The sequence below is a fragment of the Mandrillus leucophaeus genome, unplaced genomic scaffold (genome assembly GCF_000951045.1).
Source record: "Mandrillus leucophaeus isolate KB7577 unplaced genomic scaffold, Mleu.le_1.0 Scaffold833, whole genome shotgun sequence".
In the NCBI taxonomy this organism is placed as follows: Eukaryota; Metazoa; Chordata; class Mammalia; order Primates; family Cercopithecidae; genus Mandrillus; species Mandrillus leucophaeus.
Window position 1 is genome coordinate 456920 of NW_012109064.1, and position 25628 is coordinate 482547.

Consider the following 25628-nt stretch of genomic DNA (forward strand, 5'->3'; position numbering starts at 1 on the left):
AATATTTTAGGAAGCAATATAAACAAAGTTAAAATGACCAAGTTGATTCAGCTTTTAAACCAGCAAGTACTTGATCCATATAAACCCAGAGCACTGATGCCCAAGGCATCTATTTTTGTAGCTCAAATTGGAGAGAGGTTGATTATTTTCATCTGTGTTTGACTGTGCTTTGAGTTTTGGGTGGAGTTGTTTAAAAAAGAAAAACAGAAACACAAAACAAAACAACCAAAGAAAAACTTTAAGGAATTAATGATGACTCTTCAGTGTGTTTTGTATTCCACTTGAATAGGTTTTTGTTTAATGATGTTTATGTTTGGGGATTTTTATGTCTCTTAGTAATCCGAAGTAACATTAAACAGAACAAATGCTGTGTTGACAGTCTTGAGGGAAAAAGAGAATTAACTTTATTCTTTTACTGGGCAATTATGTGAATTGCAGAAATAGGCCACTCCAAATAAACGATGTCAAAACATTGACCTTCAAAGAAGGGAGGAGTGGACATCATAGAATGAGTGTGATGAAATTTGAGATACTTATCGGAGAGTTTTGGTCAATTGGTTAGACCTGGATTTATGGAAGAATGTGAATCCTATAATAGTAATTATGAACAGTTACACTACTACTACTAGCTAACATTTACTATGTTTGTGCCAGGCACTTGGCTAAAGGCTTATGTGCATTATTATATTTAATCCAAACCAGGTTGAAAAGGGAAAATAGAATGTAATTTTTAAAATCTCTTAATGGTTTTTGGTTCAGTTTTATATTGTCTTTAATTTATTTGTATTTCTAGTCTTTGGAGAGATGATGCACCTTGTCTGGGTGGTGTAAGTGGAGACAGAGGCTCACCAGCAGCAGTTAGGAGGAGGAGCTCTGGAGTTGCAATGCCAGAGTCTGACTTCCACTGTGAATTAGCTGCATAACACGGAGGAGCACCACTTTGAGTCCCACTTCCCTCATTTGTAAATGGGGAAAATAATATTAGGCACTTCAGCCATAGAGTTGTTAAGGGCAAGAATTGAGACAAGTTCCTGATACACAGCCTTCAGTAAATGTTAGTAATTGTTGCTGTTAGCATTAGTCTCTGTGTGACTCTTTAATATGGAGGTTAATCTGCAGTTGCAGGCAGTCTGCCCTTAGCTGTGTGGTCCTGTTGGTGCTGCAGAGAGACTGCAGCCTCTGCTTCTATAGAAGAAGGCCCTGCTCAGTGTGCTGTGGTTCCCTACCGCTTTGAGAGAGAGAAGGAGTGTAAAACACTCGAGGAGTTTTTTCTTTCAGTTTCTTTTCTTCTCCTCTTCGCTTTCTTCCAAGGGAGTACCAATAACTAACCCCAGAAGCTGCCACACCAGGCCAGAAACTGTACTCTAAGGAGAGATTTGACCAATTTCCAATCACTTGTAATTATGCCGAAGTTTTTTGGTCTCTCTCCACTTAAAAAATCCTACATGTCAGGGCCTGAATCACCATCATTAAAATCCAACATTTAGTTCCCAGCAACAGAAATTGAAAACAATTATATTTCAAATTCCAGTGGTTTATAGCATTTTTTAGCTCACTGTATTTTTCAACATTAATTTGGAGATATTAATATTGTTTTAGAGTTATTAATTTTCTATTCAACAAAGCAGTTTCCAGAATGGCAGCATTGGCATCCACGTCGTCATCATCATAAATTCTGCTACTACAAAAAAGGTAGCTGCTTTCCACCAATGTACAAGTTCATTGATGTACTCCAAGGTGGTTGGGATCAGAATGTCAATCTCTGAGTTCCTCATAAAGGCATGCCGCATATTACCTGACATGAGCATTTACTCTCTTGAAGTCAGATTGGTATTTGGGGCTGCTCTTTTTTCTTTTCTTTTCATTTCATTTCTTTTCTTTTTCCTTCTCTTTTCTTTTTTCTCTTCTCTTCTCTTCTCTTCCCTTCTTTTCCCTTACCTTCTTTTCTTTTCTTTTTTCTTTCTTTTCTTTTCTTTTTTTTTTTTTTTGCGGGGGGACAAGGTCTCCCTGCGTAGCCAAGGCTGGCTGGAGTGTAGTCGGACAATCATGGCTCACTGCAGCCTCAGCCTTCCTGGGCTCAAACAATACTCCACCTCAGCTTCGCGAGTAACTGGGACCACAGGCGTGTGCTGCCACACCTGGCCAATTTTTGTATGTGTAGTGATGGGGTTTCACTATGTTGGCCAGGCCAGTCTCAAACTCCTGGGCTCAAGAGATCTGCCTGCCTCTGCCTCCCCAAGTGCTGAGATTACAGGTGTGAGCCACCATGCCTGGCCTATTCTCTATTGGTCTATTCTCTATTTTCACACATTGAAAGGTCCTTCTGCCATTTGTGTGCCCCAAACTATGTATATATTAATCTTTGGACTGTCAGATTGGGTTTAGGGGTATAAAGGTTTGTGGATACTCTTTACCCTCATTCTTATAAGGAGTTCTGTTCCTCTGGGAACATAGTACTTTAGGGAAATGAGATAATCAATCAGAAACGTGATTTTACTAGTGGTAAGGAAATAAAATTTCACTTCACAAGAAGTTCTTGATAGGAGAAAAATAATACAAGTAACAGTGAACATTTTTTCAGCTTCCTAGGGGGCAGACACTTTGCTAAACAGTTTGTGTCCAGTTTGTGTCCAGTAGTTCATTTAATCCTCCCAGTAACCCTGTAAGATAAGGAAATTGTGAATTATTATTCACAATTTCAGATGACAAAACTGAGGTTCAGAGAGATTAAGGGAGCTATCCAGGTCACCCAATTTCAAGCTCTAGGTTATTTTTCTAAGGAAGTCAGTTTCATACGGTAAAAGTCTATAAGGATTACATTTTCTTATGAAAGGTTTAGTGTATTGTAAAACATACAGACAATAGCAAAAATCTTTTTAAAACATACTGGCTAGAAAACATGAGTTTTCTCAACAAGTAGAAATACACTAAAATTTACAAATTTTATATAATGTTAAAATAATCTTCCCACAAGATTAGTTGCTTTCAAGCAAAGAGAAGCAGGGCTGATTAGAGAATGATCTCAGAAATCACTGGATTGTGCCCAAATCTTACTGGCTGGCTTGGAACATTTCCACCAGTGGAAATCAGCCTCCTCACCACTAGTATTTTATAAGATATTCACTTTAGGTGCTGATTCCTGTTTTGATAAATTTTAACTTTACATTGCACCTATGTTACCTTTTTAGGCTTTAGTGTCATCTTTTTTTCAAAGGTAAATTTTATTGAAGACTTATATACATTTAGAAAATTCACATAGCATAAGCATACATCTCAAAGAATTTTCACAACTGAATACACAGTTGTAATCATCACCGAGATCAATAATTTAGCGGTTTCTATTCTACTGTTTATGAGTAGAATAAAAGTATAAGTATGTGACCAGGCGTGGTGGCTCAGGCTTGTAATCCCAGCACTTTGGAAGGTCAAGGTGGGCAGATCATCTAAGGTCGGGAGATCAAGACCAGTTTGACCAACATGGAGAAGCCCTGTCTCTACTAAAAGTACAAAATTAGCTGGGCATGGTGGCACATGCCTGTAGTCCAGCTACTCAGGAGGCCGAGGCAGGAGAATTGCTTGAACCCCGGAGGCGGAGGTTGTGGTGAGCCGAGATCGTGCCACTGCACTCCAGCCTGGGCAACAAGAGTGAAACTCCATCTCAAAAAAAAAAAAAAAAAAAAAAAAGTGTAAGTGTGTGTCTCTTTGATGGAGCAGAGGTTGTACCTGCAAAACCACGCAGCACCATGCACCTTGCTGAGCACTGATGGAATCCATCCAAGGAGACCATAGACCAGTGTTAGGAACACAAACTTTGGCTCAGCGTTAATCCTGTTATGACCATGTATGGACTGTGCAACCTCTGACAGATGACATAATTGGTTTGGACATCGGTGTACTCATTGATGTAAATGAGCATAAAATGTAAAATGAGGCTATGAGGATAACACTTTTCTTTTATAATTGCTGAGAATTAGAGAAAATAAAATTAGAATATCTGATATATGCAAGTGGTAAATGAATGACAGATGCCACTATCAGTAACTGTGAACACACCACTAAAACAATCATTTACGGCCTAGAAGTTTATTATAACAGAGGGTTTGTGGGAAACAGCACATTAACTAAAATTTTCAAACATTTCTGAACAATTTTTATAGTGCATTTAATTTACATGATTTTTTTGAGAATTAAAATATTTAATTTTTTTATATTTAGTTTTTATATATCTTTATATGTTTAGGGGGTACAAGTACAGATTTTTTTTACATGCTTTTTTTTTTTTTCCTTTGAGGTGGAGTTAAGCTCTGCTGCCCACGCTTGAGTGCAGTGGCGTGATCTCAACTCACTGCAACCTCTGCCTGTCTGGTTCAAATGATTCTTCTGCCTCAGCCTCCCAAGTAGCTGAGATTACAGGCAAGCGCCACCAAACCTGGCTAATTTTTGTACTTTTAGTAGAGATGGGGTTTCACCATGTCGGCCAGGCTGGTCTCAAAGTTTAATCTCAGGTCATCTGCCTGCCTCCACCTCCCAAAGAACTGGGATTACAGGTGTGAGCCACCGTGCCCAGCCAAATTTCTTACATGCCAGTATTGCTTAGTGGTGAAGTATGGGCTCATGACGTTTGATTTACTACAGAGTGACTGTGAGTTTTAAATTAAGAAATTAGAATTTAATTATTATTTTCTTGAATTTCTAAGAAAATGAAATCTCCATTTGCTAAATGAATTTTGTTTCTTCTTTTGAGGTGTTGGAGAAAATTTGACAGATCCATCTGTTATAAAACCTGAAGTCAAACAGTAAGTTATGTGTTATCATTTAGAAAATTGCATTTAACACATAGTAAATGGTTTTAAAAATAATTTACAAACATATATGTTCCCTGCCTAGATTCTAGAAAGGTTTTTAGGTAGCTTATGTATATAGACCAAAAACAATATGATTATAAAAAAGCATAGGTTAGGAAATGGGGGTAAAAAGAAAATACAGAAATATGTAAAATGGTATTAAATCTGCAGTTAGATTTGTACACATAAATGGAAATTATAAGGACTAATGCAAATTTGACTGGGTTTCCAATGTGTAAGTTTAGCTTCTGCGGGTTTGATATGAGAACAATATCATAGCCGAAGCACAGTTTCCTTTGTTGTCTTCACAATGGAGTCATTGCATCTTATCGTGGGCAGCATCTTCCATCATATGCTTATAAAATGAAAGCTGAGGGCATAAAGTGTGCTATTTAGTAACAGCAAATCTTATGAGAGGACAAAACAATGGAGTTTAAATATGAACCATCAGGTAATCTGACTTAATTAAGATCGGAATTTTAAATTCTATAGAGAGATGACTCAACCTGTCCCTTGAATTCCCATGGAATTTTATCCCAGAAGCAGGCTTTTGGGAAGACTTGGCAGTAAAGGATCTCAGGTTGTATTCTTGTATTAAAGGTGGGGTAGAAAGAAGTGATGGTGAGGGTTAAACACTGATCAATATGGCAGGCAGCAATGGTTCTCAAATAAGAGTTTACATCACAATCACCAGGAGAGCCTGTGAAAACACAGATTGCTGGGCCCCACTCCCAGAGTTTCTGCTTCAGTAGGTTTGGGGTGGGGCCAAATAATCTGCATTTCTTACAAGTTCCCAGGGAATTATGATGCTGCTGGTCCAGAGACCACTCTTGAGAACTGCCAGCATACATTTTTACTTCTTAGTTGTCATAATTGTGTACACTTGGCCCCTGGGTAGTAGTTATATGTATATAACTACATAAGTGGGCAATCAATAAAATCTGAAATTTTTACTTTCCCTCCCCAAGAACTCATAAATATTCACTGCTTTAGTGCTCTGTTATTTTACTGAGTGATTTAATCTAAATATGTAGGCTTCTATGCAAAGAGGCCCATCTAAAAGTGTATTAGATATTTAATTGGACTAGGTGAACTAGAGAAAATAAAGGTGATCCGTATTGAACATACACATCTAATTCCTATGATATTTATTTGACTGTGGCATCCATGTTACCACGCTTATGTACATAAAGACTTTATTATTTTTCACTTAAGCTCTGCTAAAGTGTTTTAGCTAAGAATATTATTTCTTCAGTAGCCCTGTATGCCTAAGGGTTAGTAGTAGGAATCTTATACTAAAAGTACTTTATAATTTTGCAGTGGAAATTTTTTGCATATATAATGAACCAAGTTTATGTATACCCCATCTATCATTTATTAAATTTTGACCTTGGCATATGTCACTTAATATGACCTGAATATTCTATCATTTAGAATTCTAAGATTATATTATCCCCCTTGACAGGTAGGTATTTAATTGCATGCTATAGGCCAGTGGGCCTCAATTTCTATTAAAGTCACCTGGGGAACTTAAAAAAAATTGCCAAGGATTGGCATCAAATTAGAATCTCTGAAGATAGGGCTCTGATATCTGTATTTTTTTTAAGTTCCTCATGTGATTCCACGGGCAACCAGGGTTGAGAAACTCTGTCTTCTGGCAACTTTATTTTTTTATGACTTAAGGATAGTAACTCTGGAAACTGATAGGACGGCTTCGTTGTGGCCTGCCTGGTTTTGTGGGGTGACCCAATTTTGGATGCAGTTGGCCTTCATGGTCAAGATAACAAGAACTACTATTTTCTCATGCTCATGAGGAATTATGTCCGATTAGTTCCATGGGGCTCACATTTCGAATGCCTTACGTGTCTGAAGCACTTGCTACACGAAGCACGGGACATGGACCAACAAGGTCAGCATCATCGGGAAGAGGGTTAGACATGCAGTATCTCAGGACCCTGCCCAGACATACTGAATCAAAATCTGAACTACCACAAGATCCTCAGGTGATCCGGTGTGAATTAAAGTTTGGGAAGCACTGATTTAAGCAAGTGCTTTCACACGTTATTTATTTTAACTTTTGCAACAACAATGAAAGGAAGCATTTTCAATCCCAGTTCACAAATGAGAAAACTTAGGCTCAGTGAAGATGGTAACTTTCCTATGAGGAGAAGGGGTCAATGAAAGGACAACCCTCTACCAAAAGAGAAGATATTCTTGTGGTGGAAATTCTCATATCGTTTCAAGTGCTTATTGTCTCTTAACTTTCCCTAACCTTCTGCCTTGGTTATTGGTCATTTGGTATTACAGTTTTTTAGCTTGCTGCTTTGATAGTTTTGGGCATTTGACAAGTATGAAATGATGATGAGATGTTCTTTAGTAAATCTATGTATAGATGGCACTAATTAGCGTTTCCTCGCATGTGGAACCAAGCTACCACCTGCTTTTCCTATGTTGTGAAAAATCTGGAAAACAGCTACTTGTATTTTTTTAAAAACCTGGTTATCTAAGACTGCAAGGCTCTAGGCGTGCTGTAGCGGGTAGATGCAAATGAATTTCCCTACGACTCCCCTGCACTGGGAGTGGTCTAACTCCTGCTATATGCATTTTGTAGTAATTTTGATTCTTTTGTCTTAACTTTCCCAGAGCTCATAGAGGGAAATCATGTAACTTACAGCTTTTATCTGAGATTTAGTGTTGTATCTCTTAAGTTGGGGATTTTTGTGTGTTACTGGGAGAAAGAAATGGCAGGTATTGAAAGCAAGTGAATGAAATATTCTAACAGGGTCATGTTGGAGAGACTATGAAAAGGCATTCTTCAATGTAAACGACTAAAATAACACTGTTTCACTTTATTGGCATCGTAGAATCTCGGTCTAAATGCTGAGTGCTTTGACTTTTTTGCCACCTTCAGTTTCACCTTATTGAAGTGGTACCTTACCAGATGGACAGAGAGAGAGGAATAGTTAACAAGAGGCAGCTTATGCAGTCGGGTAAATACCACCAGAGCTGTGCTCTGTAAGAGCGATTGAGTGGCCAGGAAAGTTAATCCTGGGTGTCTGTTCACTTGGTCTTCCCGAGAGATTTCCTCCACCTACTCGCCTCGGAGCAAAGAGGCGATCTGAGATCAAATTGACATCAGCCCTCATTCTGAGCTTGGCACATCTTCAGAGCAGCTACTGTTATTCTGCCAAAAGGAAGTGGAAATTGAGATAAATGTTTCAATCCTTGGATGGAAAAAAGTCCATTTTTACACCACGTCCCTTTTGAAAAACCGCATTCCTTAGAAGCGAAGTTTATTGTTTCCTTTTGTGATAGTTTGCTTTTCTTTTTTCTTAAGACGTGGTATTTAAGAGCGGTAATTGAGTTCAGATTTTAAAATGTGCTGTTTCCACTCTGCATGTCATTAAAATAAAATATTAGCTTTCATAAAGTTTCTTGGGAAATGTTTCTGGTGTGCTCTGCTCTGTGGTGTGCTGTGTCAACATCCAAAGAATGATGGTCGCCTTTGATATGATAACGGATGAACACTGATCTTAGAATCTGCTGGGGATTTGTTATGATTATAGAGTATTCAAAAGGTGCCTTATATATACTGATTCTATTTGTAACTCTGTCACCTACATGGAGCATATGTACTTTACTTCCACCAACACATTGTGTCATAGTCTTGTCTTTCCACAAAAAGCCCAGCTAGAGCAGTTTGCCGGAGAGCAAGTGGCTTTGAAAGAGCCATAAGTACGGATCTAGGGTTTAGTCGGGTATTTGTTTTTGAGGATGGTTATTTTCAGAAAAGTATTTGGGTTGGAAGCAATGTCTATGCATCGTTTTAGAAGGCGTGTCCCAAAAGCAAATGTATTTTACTTTATATCTTACCTTTGGGGTATTCTAGTAGAACATTTGGTAATGAATGCCACTCTTTCACCCCATGTGCATTAAAAAGGATTTCACTGTATTTTGTTTTACTGTGGTACATAGAAAATTCACGCTTCTATCAGATTAGCGTTGAAATGCGTTTCACAGTAGGTCTTGGAGTTGGGAACAAAGATTTAAGTGCATTTGAATTTTAAATTTGCAAACCTAACATTGTTGTTTCCCCAAAGTGCTCTGTTCTTTGTTGGCTCCTTCAAGTTTACTGGGTTACTATGGGATACTGTTCGGTATCTCAGAGAATCCTAGTTGAGCTCCTTTTTCTTAGCTGTGATCTAATTGATATTCTGATATTTCCTCTAGATCAAGAGGAATGGTGTTTGGACCGGCCAATTTGGGGGAAGATGCAATTAGAAACTTCATTGCAAAACATAATTGTAACTCCTGCTGCCGGAAGCTCAAACTCCCGGGTATGCCACTAACAGTTCTGTTTTTCTCTAAGTAAATCTCTCATAGAACAACATCCTTTGTAACCTGGGATAAAGTAGAGAATTGTAATCACATTTTTATCTCATTCACAGTCATTCGCAGGGCCTGACTTTCTGACTGCAAAATTTTCAAGTCTCTAAAGGGATTAAAAGGACAGGGATTTACTTTGGGTTCTGCCAAAATGTGATAAAACAACATGGGGCCCAAGAGTTGTCACAGTCACTCCAAAGGAGAAGTTCCACTGACTTTAAATGGGATGAAATCTGACCGAGGCAGGTCTTTGCCCTCCCCACCCCCTACTTTGGGTCCTGCCAGCTGCGGATGGCCTCAGAGTGTTGTCCACAGCTTTTCTATTTCTATTCTATTCTAATTGACCCATTGGGTACTTGGGAGGGTGTGGTGTGGAGGGAAATGACACCCTCAATCAAAGTAGTGCTTTTTACTGTAAAAATCGGCTACTTTAAACACACATTGCAACATGTATTTTTAAAAATCTGATTTGATAACATGACATACTTAAAAATTCCTACTATAAAAGCAAGCAGCTGGAGGTCTGTGCCCTCCAAATGGGCAGTGCCAGCCCTGTTGCATTCCTTTCTTTTGTCCCAGAAGGGAAGCATCATGTGTACCTCAGCTTGCCCACTACTTTTGGTCACACCAAACTTGTCCTTACAGTGGGATTTCACATATCTTAAGCGAGTAGCTCTTCTTGCCTTATAATAAATGATCATACACTGAATTTGAAGTCAGTGAAAGAGCACCATCCAGCGTAACCTGGGATGGGACAGGTGTAAATTTACAACAAACAAAGGTGATTTTTTTTTTTTTTGAGACGGAGTCTCACTATGTTGCCCAGGCTGGAGTGCAGTGTCGCAGTCTCGGCTCACTGCAACCTCCACCTCCCGGGTTCAAGCGATTCTCCTGCCTCAGCTTCCTGAGTAGCTGGGACTACAGGCACTCGCCACCACGCCCAGCTAACTTTTTGTATTTTTAGTAGAGACGGGGTTTCACCATGTTGGCCAGGATGGTCTCAAACTCCTGACCTCGTGATTCGCCCACCTCAGCCTCCCACAAAGTGCTGGGATTACAGGTATGAGCCACTGTGCCCAGCCACAAGGGTGATTTCTAATCTTGTTGGAGTTAGAGGTAGGGGGAGCTCCTGTGGTGAAGGCATAGAGAGACAGAGCTGGAGCAGGCTTCCAGTTCCACTGGGAATATAGTGGTCAGTCAGCGATGGGGAGATCAAAATGCAGCAGTCAGAGAGGGGAGGGCCATAACTCTCACAACTGGCCAGGACTCACTCTCACAAATCACATACCTGACGTGGCAAAGAGATTGTGCACAACCAAACTACCCACTGGCTTCTCTGGTCAAAAGGAGCTCAGGAAGGGGCTGGGACTGGACTGAGAGTCATCAGGACCTCCAGGTAAGGGTCCTCTGGAAGGCAGGAGCTGACAACGATCAGAGTCATTCCTTGATGGCAGGCCGGAGTCCGGCTCATTCACTCAGCATCCTCCAGTACTGTCCTTTTCCCAGGTCTGATTCATTCTTACCCTGGAAGGGTAGCCTGCATTCTACATCTAAGGAGCCAGGACACAGGGAGACTTGAGACAGAACTCACTACTTCCAATCCTTGAGCTCAGTTAGTAGTCCTGTAGGATTAAGCTTGAGATAATTTTTTTACATTACACTGGTAGGTGTTTTGTTTGTTTGTTTGAAACAGAGTTTTGCTCTTGTCGCCCAGGCTGGAGTATAGTGGGGCAATCTCGGCTCACTGCAACCTCCGCCTCCCGGGTTCAAGTGATTCTCCTGCCTCAGCCTTCCGAGTAGCTGGGATTACAGGTGCCTGTCGCCACGCCCAGTTAATTTTTGTATTTTTAGTAGAGATGGGGTTTCACCACGTTGGCCAGGCTTGTCTCGAACTCTTGACATCAGGTTATCCACCTGCCTCGGCCTTCCAAAGTGCTGGGATTACAGGCATGGTAGACTGGTAGGTTTTGAGTAATTCAGCAATTCCACCATCTCTAGTCCTAATTCATCTTTTCTTTCAAAACCTTAGTTTTTGACCGACATTTAAGTGGAAATAAGAAATATCCTTGTTTATTCAGACATTTGCTAATCTAAATAAAAAAAGAGTTTTGTCTGGAAAATAGGATTAGAGGTAATTTTTCATTTTTGTTTGATTACATTTCCCTTCATATTTTTTTTTATATGAGAGGCAGTTTAGGATAGTATAAAGGGCATAGGCTCTGTAGCCAGAGAGGCTGAACTCACATTTCAGTTCTGCTTTTTACCAGCTATATGACCTTGGGCTTCAGTTTCCTCATCTGTAAAACAGGCATAATAGCACCTGTTTCATAAAGTTTGTATGAAGACTGAATTATGTAGTATACGTATTAGTCTGTTTTTATGCTGTTGATAAAGAAAATACCTGAGACTGGGCAATTTATAAGAGAAAGAGGTTTAATGAGCTTACAGTTTCACATGGCTGGGAGGCCTCACAATCATGGCAGAAGACAAGGAGGAACAAGTCACTTCTCACATGGATGGCAGCAGGCAAAGAGAGCTTGTGTAGGGAACCTCTCGTTTTTAAAACTATCAGATCTTGTGAGACTCATTCACTATCACGAAAAGAGTGCAGGAAAGATCCATCCCCATAATTCAATCACCTCCCACTGGATTCCCCCCATGACGTGGGAATTGTGGGAGTTACAAGTCAAGACGAAATTTGGGGAGGGGACACAGCCAAACCATATCAACATACATGTTCAATAAATGTTGATTGTTTTATTATTAATATATAATATGTATTAGTTTTATGTCCACATAATCCTCATTTAGCATTAAAAATAATATAAGAAATACATGTTCTAGGCTAGCAAATACAATCAGTATAGCACAAAAAGGTCACAAACATTTTAACCCCATTTTCCTCCATACCTATCTTACAAAGGTTATGCCTCTTAATATTTTCTTTTAACTTTTTTCTTTTCAAATGGAAGGAGGGCTTAGGAAGCATAGGATCTGATAACTGGATGCAACTTTTATTGGCTGTACCAAACCTGAGGTGCAGGTTTTGTCACAGAAAGCTGACCACTGAGATGAGGAGTCAGCCTTCTTGGCTGACCTCTCTGCCTCTGCCTGTCATTCAACAGTAAAATGCCCCGTTTCCCATTTGGTCTCACTTAACTCTGGCCAGATTATGCCTTATAGGGCACTGTGTATTGAAGCAAGCAAGCAAGTCTTTCTTCCCTGCCCCCATAAACAGCGCCCAAACAGCATAGGGAAGGGAGAGGGGATTTTGGGGTGGGAAAGGAGGCTTAATTTAGACATGGTCAAGGGTTTGAGTTCCACGTATCTATGGTCTGAGGAAGAGGAGATCTCTCTGAACACTTGGCAAAGCCTAAAGTCTCATTCCTCTTCATGAGCAGTAGGTTCTTGGGGATCCACTATAACCTTTTTACTTGTCCTCCTTGCAGATTTAAAAAGAAATGACTATTCCCCTGAAAGGATAAATTCCACCTTTGGACTTGAGGTAAAAATAGAATCAGCTGAGGAGCCTCCAGCAAGGGAGAGGGGTAGAAATTCCCCAGAAGATGATATGCAACTATAAAAAGGGAGGAGCAAGAAGATCCCAGTGCTTGCCCTGCCTTCCAGGAACTCTGTGATAGCATAGATTGATTGATGTGACATTGATTACATCAGCATCTCCTTGGAACACGCCTTCTGAGCCTCACATCTCCTTCTGTCCAAAGGCCTCATTGGTATATGATCAATGGGTTCTCCTAGACACTGACCTCTGTCCAGGGCACTTTGCAACTCCATCCTCAAGTTCCACATGAAGACGCTTGGATGAGTCAGCTGGGAATATTGTTCTTGTATACCTCATTGCTTTAGCTGGTCACTTGGAACCTTGGAGCAGAATCCTGCACATTAAAGGATGGGGTGAGGGGGAGATACATTTATTTTATTTTCTTACTATGTGTGCAGACCGGACCCCCTACTACTGTTTGTCACCTCACCCACAGATTGTATTTATATCTATATATATGTTCATAAAAAGTTATGTGATTTCCTCCTCTGTCTTTTCCACGGCATAGGACTTTGAATAGCAATGATAGGAAAAACAGTGGAATGAGGGTGGATTTGCACAGATTGGAGCACATTCCTGCACAAACTACCAAGTATACTGGCGAAATCTAGATGGGTTTCAGATATTGTCAGTGAATCATATAATGCCTGGATATTTCAGGTTTCTGTAAAAGAAAGGGAAATTTAAAACAAATACCCTTCCATATATAATATATACAGTATACATGGGGTATACGTTTTATATATATATATATTCTTTTTTTTTTTTTTTTTGAGATGGAGTTTTACTCTTTTGGCCCAGGCTAGAGTGCAATGGTGCGATCTCGGCTCACTTCAACCTCTGCCTCCCAGGCTTAAGTGATTCTTGTGCCTCAGCCTCCCGAGTAGCTGGGACTACAGGTGTGCACCATGCCTGGCTAATTTTGTATTTCTAGTAGAGACGGGGTTTCACCACGTTGGCCAGGCTGGTCTCAAACTCCTGACCTTAGGTAATCTGCCTGCCTTGGCTTCCCAAAGTGCTGGGATTACAGGCGTGAGCCACTGCGCCTGGCCTATTTTTTTTTTTAAACAAGAGAACAAGAATATGAAGAACTGGAAATTACTAAAAAAGGGTTTCCCTTCCTTTAAGCGCAGGGGTACAATTAGTTAGGAGTTGACTAGCTCAGCCTGTAAAACACCACTCCTCTTTCCAAAGTTGTATATATAATAGTGAAGGTTAAATTACTCTATGTCAGGTCCTATGAAGAAAGATACGGTTTCAGACTGAAAACATGTTTCACAGGTGTTTGCTTCCTTCCAGGGCAGAGTCCCTATTCCTCTGGAGTAAAGAATGTATATATATTTTGAAATACGGCTGAGAACATGTCATTGGTTTATGAGGCCCAAGGTGAAGGACTCCTGGAAGCCACACTGTGTAGCGTATTTGAGGGATCAGTCATCCCTCTTGTATGCTGGGCCTGGTTGCCCTACCTGGAACAAGCACCAACTTTTCACGTAAGGAGAGATTCGGGGCTGGGAGTCCTCTCCACATCCTATTGCATCCCCTTTCTTATTATAAGGTGCCCCAGTCCCCTGGCAGCAAACCTCCTGGGTTTGAAAAATTCCAACTTCTTATTATCTTTAATCCTGACATTAGCTGACTTGCTACTGAGCTTGCTTTAAAAATCTATACTCCTACATTCTTAGGTGTACAGGGGAAATGTTGACTAGGAGGGTGGAAAACCAAGAATTTAGTATGCCAATGATTGCCTCTGATTCTTGTAAGTTTGAGTTCCACAAGGGTTACTTTATACCCCTTTTACTTGGGTTTTTGGTTGGTGGAAGGTGGGAAATTTGGGTGATTTATTGATTGGCAATGAGGATAAAATGGTAATTTTTTTTAGGGGCTTAACAACTTTATCTCATTCTACAAATCAGTAAAGGAACAATTGGTACCCACCTCAGTGCTGCACTCAACTATGAAAAAAGGCAGAGTTTGCTTGCCCAATGGCCAAAGTAAAGACATCAGTTCATTGGTCAAATATTTGTTACCTGGAATGGAACTTGAAAGCAAATACATTTGGATTTCACATTTCTGTGGTGTGCTTTTTCTTTTGTTTGTTTTAAGAAAAATCAACAGAATAACATTTTTAAAAGATGAATTGCTGAGCAAAAGTCATTGTGGGAATACATGAATGCAAATACCAATGCAGCAGTCTTGACTTTGAGTGGTCCATGACCACAAAAGGGTGGGGTGTTCATTCAGTCAGTCAATTTTATTCAACAGATATTAAGTGCCTTCTCTGTACTGTGTTAGTGATGAGGATGTGGTGGTGCACATGGCATGTTTTTGTCCTCAGAAAGCTTTGTCTCATGTTTCTTTTTGTTTGTTTGTTTTGTTCCACGTTCGGATTTCTAAGCAAAGAAATTTAACTTCTGGCTAAATGTCAAATTCAGAAATGTGTTTCATATCCTATCTGCCAGTGGGCAGTAGATTTGGACTGGGTAAGAGAATTAGGACAAATAAGAAGCCATGGCTGGGGCTGGTTTTAGGATCTACTGAGGAAAAGCAGACCGCATAATCCTTGTCTGAGCACAAAGGCCATATCACAGACGGGATCTGAATTTGACTTTGGCAACAAGAGAAGCAGCCACGTTCCAGAGAGACCTCTCCTGAAGGCATCCAGTGCATAGGATTTTCTTTGCACAAGGCCATATGGTCCTGGAGTGACTCCTGCCCCATGCTATCTTAAAGCTTCTTAGAGCTCTGGGGAATGGAATCAGATATAATTTTGGGTGTTTTTTGCCCTGTTGTTATTTTCTGCAGTTTTGCAAAACAAATACCAGGTGACTAAGAATTCCCAGCAACCATTTAGTCAATGCTTTCAAAGAATTCTTTTGAGTTGTTGTTGTTTGTTACTGTAGTTTTAGATGAGATCTATTGCTCTGGTTCTAGAAATCATGACACAGATTCCCTTGTTGTCTCTCGTTGTCCTTCTCAATTAGTCACCAACATCGAGCACAAAGGAAGGCACATAATATGCTTTCAACGATATTTGTTGAAAGAAAAAAATCTTCAAATAATAGTGGATTTCATTCACTAGGTAATAAACCAGATTTGCACTTTTAATCTAGAAGGAAGTAATTACCAATTCCTTAAGACCCAACACAATTCTTTTGATCTTTCTCTGTTTTAATTTTCTAGGAAATAGCTTTTAACAACCTACACCTTGTCTATTGAATTCTCACCCAGTTCTTGCCCTTATCACTGTTGGTGAGCATACCAGAGTGCGGTCCTTCACTGGTGACTATTGAAATGAGATGATAACTTTCCAGAAACTGCCTAGAAATAATCATCACTTTATTACCTTTTGAAAAGAAGATTGATAGAAAAGTCATTTGAAAGATGGTTCATTACCATACCCTAGTATGATTTCTTTACTCACATCTCTCTAAAGCATGAGAAAGGGAGGATTATTCTCTGAGGTCGGAATTTGAAGGCTGTGTGTTTGCCTCTTTGAAGTCTTGGTATTTAATTTTCTGTAGTCATTTCTTGGGCAATTTTCTAAGAAACTAGTTGAAGCTAATTTATCATAAGTTAAAGTCAAATGACAGAAAGGATTTTTCCCCCTTAACAGCATTTTATTCCACAGAGGTTAACTTCTGAAGGAAAATGAGACTTAAATAGCATTTCGAATCTCTAGCCACATGGGTGGGTACACAGAACAGAAAGGATTCTGGAAACCACACTGATTTTTCATTAAGCATGGTTATTATTTTGTGACTTTTCTTTATAGACCATGATGTAGACATAAAGTCCTGTATTTTTGTGAAACATCCTCCTAAAAATAATTAGATAAGTTGCTTAATTTTTCAAAGAAAGACTTTTAGTTCTCAAGGGATAATAAACCTTGGTCTCTTGTTCTCAAGCATTTAATATAACTTTATATAATTCATTTAACCTTTCTGTTAACCCCTAATGCTGAAATGGAGATGAAGATACTTTTTCAAATGAAGGTGAGTGATAATGAGAGACCATTTATGAAGTTCTCTGAGAATCTCATTTAAAAGGCTTCTTGTGAGCATGGAATTCAGTTCAATAAATAATAAGAGGTTTTCATTTTTGATATTATGTGGTAGTGATTTAATATTTACAGAGGATGCTCGGTGGACCTATTTCAGCATGAACCCAAGTGATTTCTGCTATTTCTCCCTTTCCAAGGGGAAAGAGCTCATTGCTGCCTTTTTGTTTTAAAACTTAATTAAATAGTTCAAGATAAGAAAACTCACCACTTCACAGTATGTCTTATTTATTTTGCTTTTTGATGGATTTGGGTTTACTCAGCTAATTTCTTTTGCCATCCTTTGCCCAAAGAAAGCATTACAGGAGAAAAAGTAAAGCGCCAAGCTGGCACCATCATTGGTGGCATTTTGAGGCATGAAAAGAGAGTAGGTTCAGAATCTTGATACATATAAAACTTGAAGGTTTAAAAAATTTGGCTGGGCGCAGTGGCACAAGCCTGTAATCCCAGCACTTTGGGAGGCCGAGGCAGGCGGATCAGGAGGTCAGGAGGCTGAGACCATCCTGGCCAAAATGATGAAACCCTGTCTCTACCAAAAATACAAAAATTAGCTGGGTGTGGTGGCGGGCACCAGTAATCCCAGCTACTTGGGAGGCTGAGGCAGGAGAATTGTTTGAACCCGGGAGGCGGAGGTTGCAGTGAGCTGAGATCACACCACTGCACTCCGCCTGGGTGACAAAGTGAGACTCCATCTCAAAAAACAAACAAACAAAAAATTAATTTTAATGGTGATTTAAATTTTGTCAGTATTGGGTTGTTTAGGAATAAGAAAATTCTGGTCTATAACTTACCGGCATCTGCTTTTAGCAACTGACTTTCTTTAGGATTTTCATCTTATCGTGCATTTTTTCATTGTCATTTTAAAAAATTCCATCTGCTAAATTAGTCACAAAGTTCTTCCAAATATTATGGTGGAGACTCTTTTGCTAATGGCTCTCCCAATGTGGACATAACAATTGCCTTTGGTTGGAGGGATTTGGGGAAAGCACCAGTGATGTCTCGTGACTGCACTTTGGCTTTGAATAAATCTTTTCTTTTGTATCCTAATGGTCACCCCCCAGCAGGTCACAGGACTTCAAGATGCTTTGGTAACCAAAAGAAACCCTTGGTATGTTGCCATGTTTTAGAACTCCCTAGTCAGCCTGGACATTTTGTCGATGAGGACTTGGGGAGCAGAGGTGCTGGTAAAAACGATGAAGAGGAGGAGGAGAAACGGTCATCAGATGTGTGTGTCTACTATGGGTAAGGTTAGAGAGTGTCATGGATGGTGGCAGGATTGGTGAATTATTTTACTGAGAAAGTAGGGCGTGGTGTGTTCTGGAAGATCACATGCATCTTGCAGATGAAAACAAATATAGGCTGGGCTTCATGGGATGGGATGTTTGCCTACCATGAAAGGGCTTCTGGGGATATCTTAGAAGGTGGGGTGGAAAGAAAGGTGTGGTGGTGATCTGTGATTAGGTCCTTAGTTTTGTGCAACTGTTCACTGTATATCCTACTTAAGAAATATTTTTTGAGCATTACCACATGTTATGCAGTGACACTAAGATTAAACGTATTAGATAAGATCCATTTCTGCCTTTAAGGATCTCTAAAACAAATAAGGAGTTTACAATATGCTGATTCATCATTGCTCAGCCATGATCATCATAATGGTTGTAATACGTATTGAGCAGTCATTATGTCTTAGGCATTGTGCTAAATGTGCACTGTACATAATTTCATTTAATCTGAATAATGACTCAATGGGCCAGGACTATTATTCCCATTATAAATATTTTAAAATACTGCTTATGAATTAAGTAACTTGACTAAATCAGCTACCAAAAGGAGAGCTGGGATTTGAAGCTAGATCAAATTGATGACGTAGAAATCTATGCAATGCTAGCCAGCACACTTAAAAGTACTAGAGCATGAATCCCTATGATGGTTTCAAAGATAGATTTGAAAATCAGTACCTAACTTAGGCTATCAGAAGAGAAAAAACAAAATGAAGTCTATAGAATGTTTCCCGATGTCTTCTCTGCTCCTGTCATGTCAGGAAAACCTTTCTTGCACAGTTAATGGCCATCTGTGGACCCTGTGAGTCCACGGGAAAGCCAGTCCCTCTTGGCGTGTCGTGAGGGAATGGGTGGGTTCTTTTGAATCTGGTACTGTCAGCTGGTGAATTTTTCTGCCTCCATTTGTATGTCTGCCTCTCCCCTCCTTTTTTTGGCTCCTTAGACAATTTGTTGGTCAACACAACAATACTTACCATTTGAAAGCATTTAGTGACCTGCAGTGTATCAATTTATAGTGAGAAATAGAACCTATGCAAGTTACAAAACTTTTATCAGCCTGACCATCATACGGTGTCCCTGGAGGCCATGGAAGCTGGATTATAATCAAGAGGTTGCTTGAAGTGCATGGAATCAGAACAAAGAGAGGTAAATAAATCAAATTTTTACTGGTGTCAGGCTAAGACATCCTGTTTCATCTCATCTTCTCTGGAAGAATGGGCCTGCCAGTGGGAGTGGAATACTTCAGACTGATTCCAAAGGATGCAACAGAATTTCAAGCAACTCTTATATCAGCCTTGAGAAACATGGACTGTGATAAGAAAATATTTATTTTCTCTTTTTCCACCCTCTCTCACCTTTCTCCCTCTCTCTCACTCTTTCTCTTTTTTGTCTCTTTCTCCTCCCTTCTTTATTCCTTTTTTCTTTCTCTGATGCCCTCTTTATGTTACCTCTTTTCACACTTATTGGCTACAAATGTGGATCAATAAACATCACTGATTTTAAGAGATACCAATTTCCCCAAAAATGTAAAATTAGAAAATGTGAGAGCTAAAAGGATAAATAAGAAAAATTAAATCCAAAGAAATTGTGTTTTACCCCAAGTTAATTTCTATAACTATTGTTAGAAGACAGACTATAACTCAGGCCTCCTAAGTCACCCTTATTTAGTCTAATAATAGCCTCATTTGTATGTTAAAGCAAATAATTTTCTCTTGTGTTAAAATTTTAGTTTTCCTGAAAAATATTCAGATATGTATATAGTTAAATTTTAAACTTGGAGATCTTTTTAAGACTGTCATTAAGATGGGCCAAGAGATATTTTAGTTGTCTATGTCTTTTAATGAGGATAATTCATTAGATATGTGATTTCAGAACTCTAGTTGCAAAATGATGTTACAAATTAATGATTTTTACCAATTCTCTTTGCTTATTTGTATGTGCCTCTGTGTGTGTGTGTGTGTGTGTGTGTGTGTGCGTATAAATAAAAGGTAAACTATTTGGGTGATTTTTCAAGTGAAAAAACCCTGTAAGATTTGGATTTCAAATATTTCATTTTATTTAAATCATTTATAATTATTTTCCATTGTCATTAAAAAAAAAAAACCTATTAGGCTTGTGGTACCTTGAGTTTTTCTAGGGAAAAACTGGGATTATAGAAAATTCTCTAGGCTTTGGAGCCAGATGGATTTGGGTTTGAAATGAAGCTCTGCCGCTGAGTAGTTTGTGGCCTTAGGCAACTCGTTTCACCTCTCTGAACCTCAATCTGTTATCTGAACATGGCAGGAAAATCTGTAAATATACTGAATTGTTATTCCTTCTTGCTGTTTTCTATCCCAACAAGGTAGTGGATGGTCATGCCTCAGGACGTTAATGGCATACCACAGAGGTGGCAAGGCCCCAGTATGACAACCTCCCTCCGAGACTTCTGGAAATGGAATGGAGCTGTTATTGGAGTTGCTGAGGCAGAAGGTGCCTTCCTGTGGGAAAGAGAAGAGAGATTCATTTACGGAGATAGGGAAGACGATGATGTTTTTGGTAAGAAGTGTAGGCTAGTGCATAGATATCAAGAGGACTGACCATAGCTATAGCCTAAGAAGTCATAGGAAGCGATAATGTCCATGCCAATCATGGAGCAGATGGAGTTACTTGCCTGGGAATCAACTACGGGGCCCTGAACCGTAGGCCTGATGACTTAAAGATGAGAAACCCTCCCATATCTTCCAGGCCTCCTGTGAACTACCTTTGTCCTCACCCAAATTTGACAGACAGTAATTCTCTCATCATAGGGGACCTATATCTAGATTTAGACAAATAAGGTAGTGTGCCATTTCTTGCGACAGAGCGTTATAAAGCAAATTCATCTGTGTAACTTAATGTCTAACAAGCAGGATTATTGCTAGAATTAGGGATGATATACATAAGGCACTTGGTACAGTGTCTGGCACACAAATAGGCATGATGGGAAATTATGAAAAATGTCATGTTATGAATAATTTTATTTCTAAATTATGAATTATTATTTAAGTTATTTTTTAAATCACCAAAGCTATCTCAAATCAAGATTGGTAAAGCTGGAGCTGCTTCTCTTTTTCAAAGACTAAATAGTTCATGACATAGATATTAGAATGTCAGTATTGAAATGGTTCTCTATGATGTGGGCTAGGCAACATAATAAATAGGCACCGAAATGTGAAGACTTAACACAGTGAATAGTTATTTCTTGCCTACTTAAAAGTCCAGGGCAGTGGCAAGTCATTGGGTTCTCTGCTCCACACAGTCTTTCTGGGATCCAGGCTGACAGCGTTCTGCCGTCTTCAACAGATGGATCTCAAGGTGGCCCTGGGGTTTCTCAGCCCAGTCACCTGAAGAGGAAAAGAACATGGAGGAACACACATGGGAAATTTTAGGGGCCAGCCCTAGAAGTAGTACACATCCTTTTGTTCACATACCACTGGCTAGAACTCAATCAGAAGGCCATGCCCACCCACAAAAAATGCCTTCTAGCAGTGTGTCCAAGAAAAAGAGAAAAATGATTTTAATGAACAGTTAGCAATCTCTGCAAAATTAAGGATTACCTATTCTGGTCTAATTCTTCATTTAATTGTGTGTGGCTCTGGAAGTTGGAGTTTTTTTGGGGATGGCTTTTCCAAGTGAGTTTTTTCTTTATTCAGAAGTACCTAACACAGAGTTTTTCTTAGTTGGAACATGGTACCCTTTCTACTAGCTCTCCATGTCTTCTTGCACTAGGCATCTTCAAAATCTCATGAGACATATTCCCTTTTATTTTCTCATAATTCACTTATAATGGCCAAATCTGTTGGATCCAGGAAGTAAAATCTAATTGTAACGAGAGTGGCTTTATTGAGTACTGTTGGTTTTTGACAGCTATAAAATATTCCCATTGTAACTGTCCTCTTGCTGCTTGACACCTATCTGTACCCTCTGCCTCCCCATCCCTCTAAGCAACATCATGTGAAATCAAACATTTCTTGTCCTCCTTTCTAAATTGCATACAACCAGCTAGCAGGCAAATAGGCCGTGAGGTAAAAGCAGAAATTTACATAAGGATCCTATTAATATACCATACAAATGAGGGTCCTGTGGAGAATGTTTATTCATTTCCTATACTGAATGGCCATGATCACTGTAAATTTTCACCATGGTAAGACCTAATATGGAAGTGGAAAGCTTGGATATACGTAAGAGATGGTAATTGACTAAATTTTGTAAAGAGAGTTTTTCTGTTTGTTTGTTTGTTTGGGGTTTGAGGTGGAGTCTTGCTGTCTTGCCCAGGAGTACAGTGGTGTCATCTCAGCTCATTTCAACCTCCGCTTCCTGAGTTCAAGTGATCCTCCTGCCTCAGCCTCCCAAGTAGTTGGGATCACAGGTATGTACCACCACACCCAGCTAATTTTTGTATTTTTAGTAGTGACGGGGTTTTACTATGTTAGCCAGGCTGGTCTCGAACTCCTGACCTCAGGTGATCTGCCTGCCTCGGCCTCCCAAAGTGCTAGGATTACAGGTGTGAGCCATCATACCCTGCCAAAGAGAGTTAATGATCATGTACCTTTTCCATACAGTAGAAGACCTTAAAGAGCACTCCAACTTTAAAGGTTGTATTTATAAGCTTGAAAATGATTTTTAAGCTTGGATCATTTCTTGAAGGACAATGGGTGGGGAATTGAAATCTTATAATGAAATGTTACAATTCATCAAATTTTAAAATTGAAGACATTTCTAGAGTACTATTGTGAACATTTATGATCTGCCGGGTAAGGTGGCTCACGCCTGTAATCCTGGCATTTTTGGGAGGCCGAGCCAGGCAGATCACCTGGGGTCAGGAGTTCGAGACCAACCTGGCCAATATGGTGAAACCCCATCTCTACTAAAGATACAAAAATTAGCTCGGCATGGTGGCAGACACCTGTAATCCCAGCTACTCAGGAGGCTGAGGGGAATCGCTTGAACCTGGGAGGCGGAGGTTGCAGTGAGCCGAGATCGCACCATTGCACTCCAGCCTGGGGGACAAGAGTGAGACTTCATCTCAAAAAAAAAAACAAAACAAAAGAAAAGAAAAGAACATTTATGATCTACCTTTTTTTTAAGCCCCAAGAACCACAGATGACAGAACATAGCTGAGACAGAGCATGTGATCTTTTCATAACTCCCCAGTGGCTGCTTGGTTTTTATTTTTTCAATTATTGACTTATGATTTAACTAAGATCAATTTCGTGCCTAGTATTTGCGAGGCACTATGCCCTGATTAGTAAGGTGGACACTCATAGGTTCATGAGAAGACAGACATAAAATAATCTCCCTGCACCAAAAGCTATAGTGGAGGCATTTGCAAAATGCTATTGGAGTTTAGCTAAGGAGAGACTTTCTTTTTCGAGTGGGAAGGGAGGGCTTAACAAAGAATGATAAACGGTTTACTTGGTAGAGGAAACAGCATCTGGGGGAGATGTTTAGGGAATGGTGAATAGTTGTGTGGCTAGTTCATAGGGCATACCTTGGGATAAGGTAGAGAAGATAGCAAAAGATGAAGGTGGAAAGAATGGGTAAATGTGTTAAAAGCCTTTTATGTAATTATAAGGAGTTAAGTTTTGTCACGCAGGTTAGAGAAGTTAGCAAATGTTTTAAGCATAATTAATTCTAGGTCAATTTACTAATTAATTACTTCTGCAAACATTTATGAATCGTCCACTGAGTGCAAACTGCTTGGCCTTAGAAGTGTAACAGTGAATAAGATGTGGACTCCGCCCATGGGAACTTATAGTTTGGTGAATGATTACAACCAGCAGAGATAGTTCTAAGGTTTCTTGGGAAGAGCGTTAGTTGCTCATATCATCAACCTCTTTCAAATGCATTTGATTTCACCATTAATCTCATTATTAACTTTTATGTGGCTGATGGAAGTTTCCTCAATCTTTGTCACGTGCGTTTTTGAAAATACTGCTATCTTGTTTATCTATAATGTAAACCCTGTGTGAAAACAATGTGCTTCATGTACAAGCAAGAAAAATATCCCTCATCCACCCTTTCAATCTGGTTGTCCCCTCCTCAACAAGTTGCTGTAACTATGTGTGCACTGAGGGATACACAGCCCCAAATTAATTGTTCTGGCACAAGGTGGTAAATGTAGAGAGACAGACAAGGTACATCAGAAGCTCTTCTGTGGGCACGTAGTATGTGTAGCCGGGGTTGGGGGTAGGGGCATGCGGAGGGTTCCTGGAGAAGGTATTGCGGAAGAAGGTAGGAAAAGGACATTTTGAGCAGAAGGTATGTCTGGGGAAAAGGAGTGGTTTGCTTTGACTGGAGCATCAAATGTTTCAGAACGACTGTTTTGTTTGCTTCATGGAGGAGAGATTAGAGGCTGAAAGTGGGAGAATGATGTGGTCATCTTAATAAATACAAGATTTTAAAGATAGTGCTCAGGTTCATTTGACCAACATCTCTTCCTTTATGGCCATCCAGTGAATTCAAGAGAGATGTGAGAGGGAGAAAGGAAACACTCTTACTGACTCAACAAAGCTTTCCCATAAGTGCATATTCTTGCTTCAAGAAATCTCATAAAACAATGAAAATCATGGCCCTAGTATAAACTACCAAACACTTCTTCTGCCATAGTCTAGTTTTTAAGGTTGTTGGCATCTTTTATATGACCTGTCTTTTCTGAGATTTTGAGCGTCACATATTTGACTTTGCTTGGTTTCCCTTGGACTGAATGAACCGCCTGGATTAGTGATAGATTTTGAATGGACCAGAGAGTCTGAACCTGGGCATTCAGGAGAAGCATGCTGAGAAAAAATAACACTTAAAAAGGACTACAGAGCCACAAGTGGTGGCTCGCGTCTGTAATCCCAACACTTTGGGAGGCCGAGGTGGGCAGATCACTTGAGGTCAAGGAGTTCGAGACCAGCCTGGCCAACATGGTGAAACCCCGTCTCTACTAAAAATACAAAAATTAGCTGGTTGTGGTGGCTCATGCCTGTTTGTGGTGGCTCATGCCTGTAATCCCAGCTACTCGGGAGGCTGAGGCACGAGAATCGGTCAAGCTTGGGAAGCGGAGGCTGCAGTGAGCCAAAATCACACCACTGCACTCTAGCCTGGTTGACAGAGAGAAACTCTGTCTCAAAAACAAACAAACAAATAAACAATGGCCTGCAGGTGTGCATAATTTTAAAAGATAGAAAATGGCCTTGCCCCTATATACTTTTAGAGTAAGGAAAGACAACTAAATGTTAAAAGTTCTAAGCAGGGAAGTAGAATTTCCTCAGGCCTCTGACCCCTGACCCTGCTCAAAGCAATTCCTAAATGATGAGTAGATTATAAAATTGTGTATCTCTGACTGATGTACTTTTGAGTCCACAGAGAAAATATTTCAATAGGCTTTGGTGAATTAGCCAAAAACTCTGCACTGTTCTCTGGGTGAGGGAGGATTTAACTGCCCAGGGCTCTGCTCGCGGCCACTTGCCTACCTGGGAAGATTTGGCATT

The 25628-nt window shown here is 39.8% G+C and overlaps 1 protein-coding gene across 3 annotated transcripts in view; it reads left to right on the forward strand.

Moving 5' to 3' along the window:
• The window catches only part of TRPM6 (transient receptor potential cation channel, subfamily M, member 6), a 187959-nt gene extending 174708 nt beyond the window's left edge, over window positions 1-13251 (forward strand). For all 3 annotated transcript variants that reach the window (XM_011968246.1, XM_011968247.1, XM_011968248.1), the window contains exons 37-39: window positions 4745-4796; window positions 9075-9181; window positions 12680-13251. In XM_011968246.1, the coding sequence (XP_011823636.1) occupies window positions 4745-4796; window positions 9075-9181; window positions 12680-12813 (293 nt within the window). In that variant the 3' untranslated portion in view covers window positions 12814-13251. The remainder of the gene's footprint in view (window positions 1-4744; window positions 4797-9074; window positions 9182-12679) is intronic.
• Window positions 13252-25628: the final 12377 nt, after the last annotated feature.